Source organism: Etheostoma cragini, chromosome 12 (assembly GCF_013103735.1).
Source record: "Etheostoma cragini isolate CJK2018 chromosome 12, CSU_Ecrag_1.0, whole genome shotgun sequence".
Classification (NCBI taxonomy): domain Eukaryota; kingdom Metazoa; phylum Chordata; class Actinopteri; order Perciformes; family Percidae; genus Etheostoma; species Etheostoma cragini.
Genome location: NC_048418.1, coordinates 474,528 through 476,160, shown reverse-complemented (window position 1 = coordinate 476,160; position 1,633 = coordinate 474,528). Strand labels below are relative to the sequence as shown.

At 48.9% G+C, this 1,633-nt stretch overlaps 1 protein-coding gene across 1 annotated transcript in view; it reads left to right on the top strand.

Annotated features, from left to right (window-relative positions):
• The window catches only part of rasal2 (RAS protein activator like 2), a 35,975-nt gene that overhangs the window by 26,037 nt on the left and 8,305 nt on the right, over positions 1–1,633 (top strand). The window contains exons 8-9 of the mRNA XM_034887358.1: positions 7–19; positions 1,019–1,573. Coding sequence (XP_034743249.1) covers positions 7–19; positions 1,019–1,573 — 568 coding nt within the window. The remainder of the gene's footprint in view (positions 1–6; positions 20–1,018; positions 1,574–1,633) is intronic.

Genomic DNA, 1,633 nt, shown 5'->3' with positions numbered 1-1,633 from the left:
GACGATTCAGCCCAACAAGGTGAGACACACCGCCGTCCCCCAGAGTCCCCTGGGGACATTACGGAGGGGGGGGGGGGGTAAATGATGCAGGCGTTGCTCTGAGAACACGCCGTCTATTAGCTGCCAGTTCAGGGATGGAAAGAGAAAAGAAAGGGAGAAAAGAAGACAGAAGAAAGGAAGTACATAGGGAAGGAAAGACATGCAGAGAAGGATGAAAGGATGAAAGGATGAAAGGAGGATACAATTCACTGTCCCAGAGACCAGAAGAAACTGGTAAATATTCACATTTAGCACGCTGAGTTTACCTGTTATATAAAAAAAAGACTCAAACCGATTAATCAATTATCAATAGTAGGAGATTAATCAGTTCTTCTATGCAGCTCTAGACTTTATGGAAGAACGGAAGAAGGGAAGGAAAGAAGAAAGAAAGTATATTACATTTATAATTAATGTTTATAGGAAAGATGGTAGGTAAGAACAGACGATATAAGGAAGTATGGATGAAAGAAAGGAGACAAGGATGAGGAGAAATAAAGGGAAGGAAGGAAGATGGAAGGAAAATAAAGGAAGAATAAATAAGGAAAGAAGACTGAACAAAGGAAGTATTTTGGGAAGGAGGAAGGGAAGGAAAGTAATCAGTCGATTGTCAAAAAACTTAATTTATTAGTTAAAACCAATGGATTCATCTTTGCAGCTCTAGACTTTATGTAAGAAGGCAAGGAAAGAAGGAAGGAAGTGTGTAGGGAAGGAAAGAAGGAAGGAAGTGTGTAGGGAAGAAGGGAAGGAAAGAAGGAAGGAAGTGTGTAGGGAAGAAGGGAAGGAAAGAAGGAAGGAAGTATGTAGGGAAGGAAAGATGATATAAGGAATTAAGGATGAAAGAAATGAGACAAGGATGGAAAATAATGGAAGACTAAATAAGAAAAGATGAAGAAAGAGAAGGGAAGAACTCAATCAATTTAACTGACTGATGTATTCATCATGGGTTAAGATAGTAACCGCCGGTGTTTTGTGTTTCCAGGACAACTGCCGGCGGGCGGAGAACCTGCTGCGTCTGTGGATCATCGAGGCCAAAGACCTGCCCCCCAAGAAGAAGTACTTCTGCGAGCTGTGCCTGGACGACGTCCTGTACGCCCGCACCACCAGCAAGCCGCGCCACGACAGCCTGTTCTGGGGCGAGTACTTTGACTTCTGCGGCCTGCCGGCGGTGCACAGCGTCACCGTGCACGTCTACCGCGACGTGGACAAGAAGAAGAAGAAGGACAAGAACAACTACGTGGGCCTGGTGAACATCCCCGTGGCCGGCGTGGCCGGCCGGCAGTTCGTGGAGAAGTGGTACCCGGTCAGCACGCCGACGCCGAGCAAGGCCAAGGGGGGCGGCCCGTCGATCCGCATCAAGTCCCGGTTCCAGACCATCTCCATCCTGCCCATGGAGCAGTACAAGGAGTTCGCCGAGTTCGTCACCAACAACTACGGCATGCTGTGCTCGGTGCTGGAGCCCGTCATCAGCGTCCGCAACAAGGAGGAGATGGCCTGCGCCCTGGTGCACATCCTGCAGAGCACCGGCAGGGCAAAGGTCAGGGGGGACGGTTCTGGGCAGGGCAAAGGTCAGGGGGGACGGTTCTGGGGACGGTTC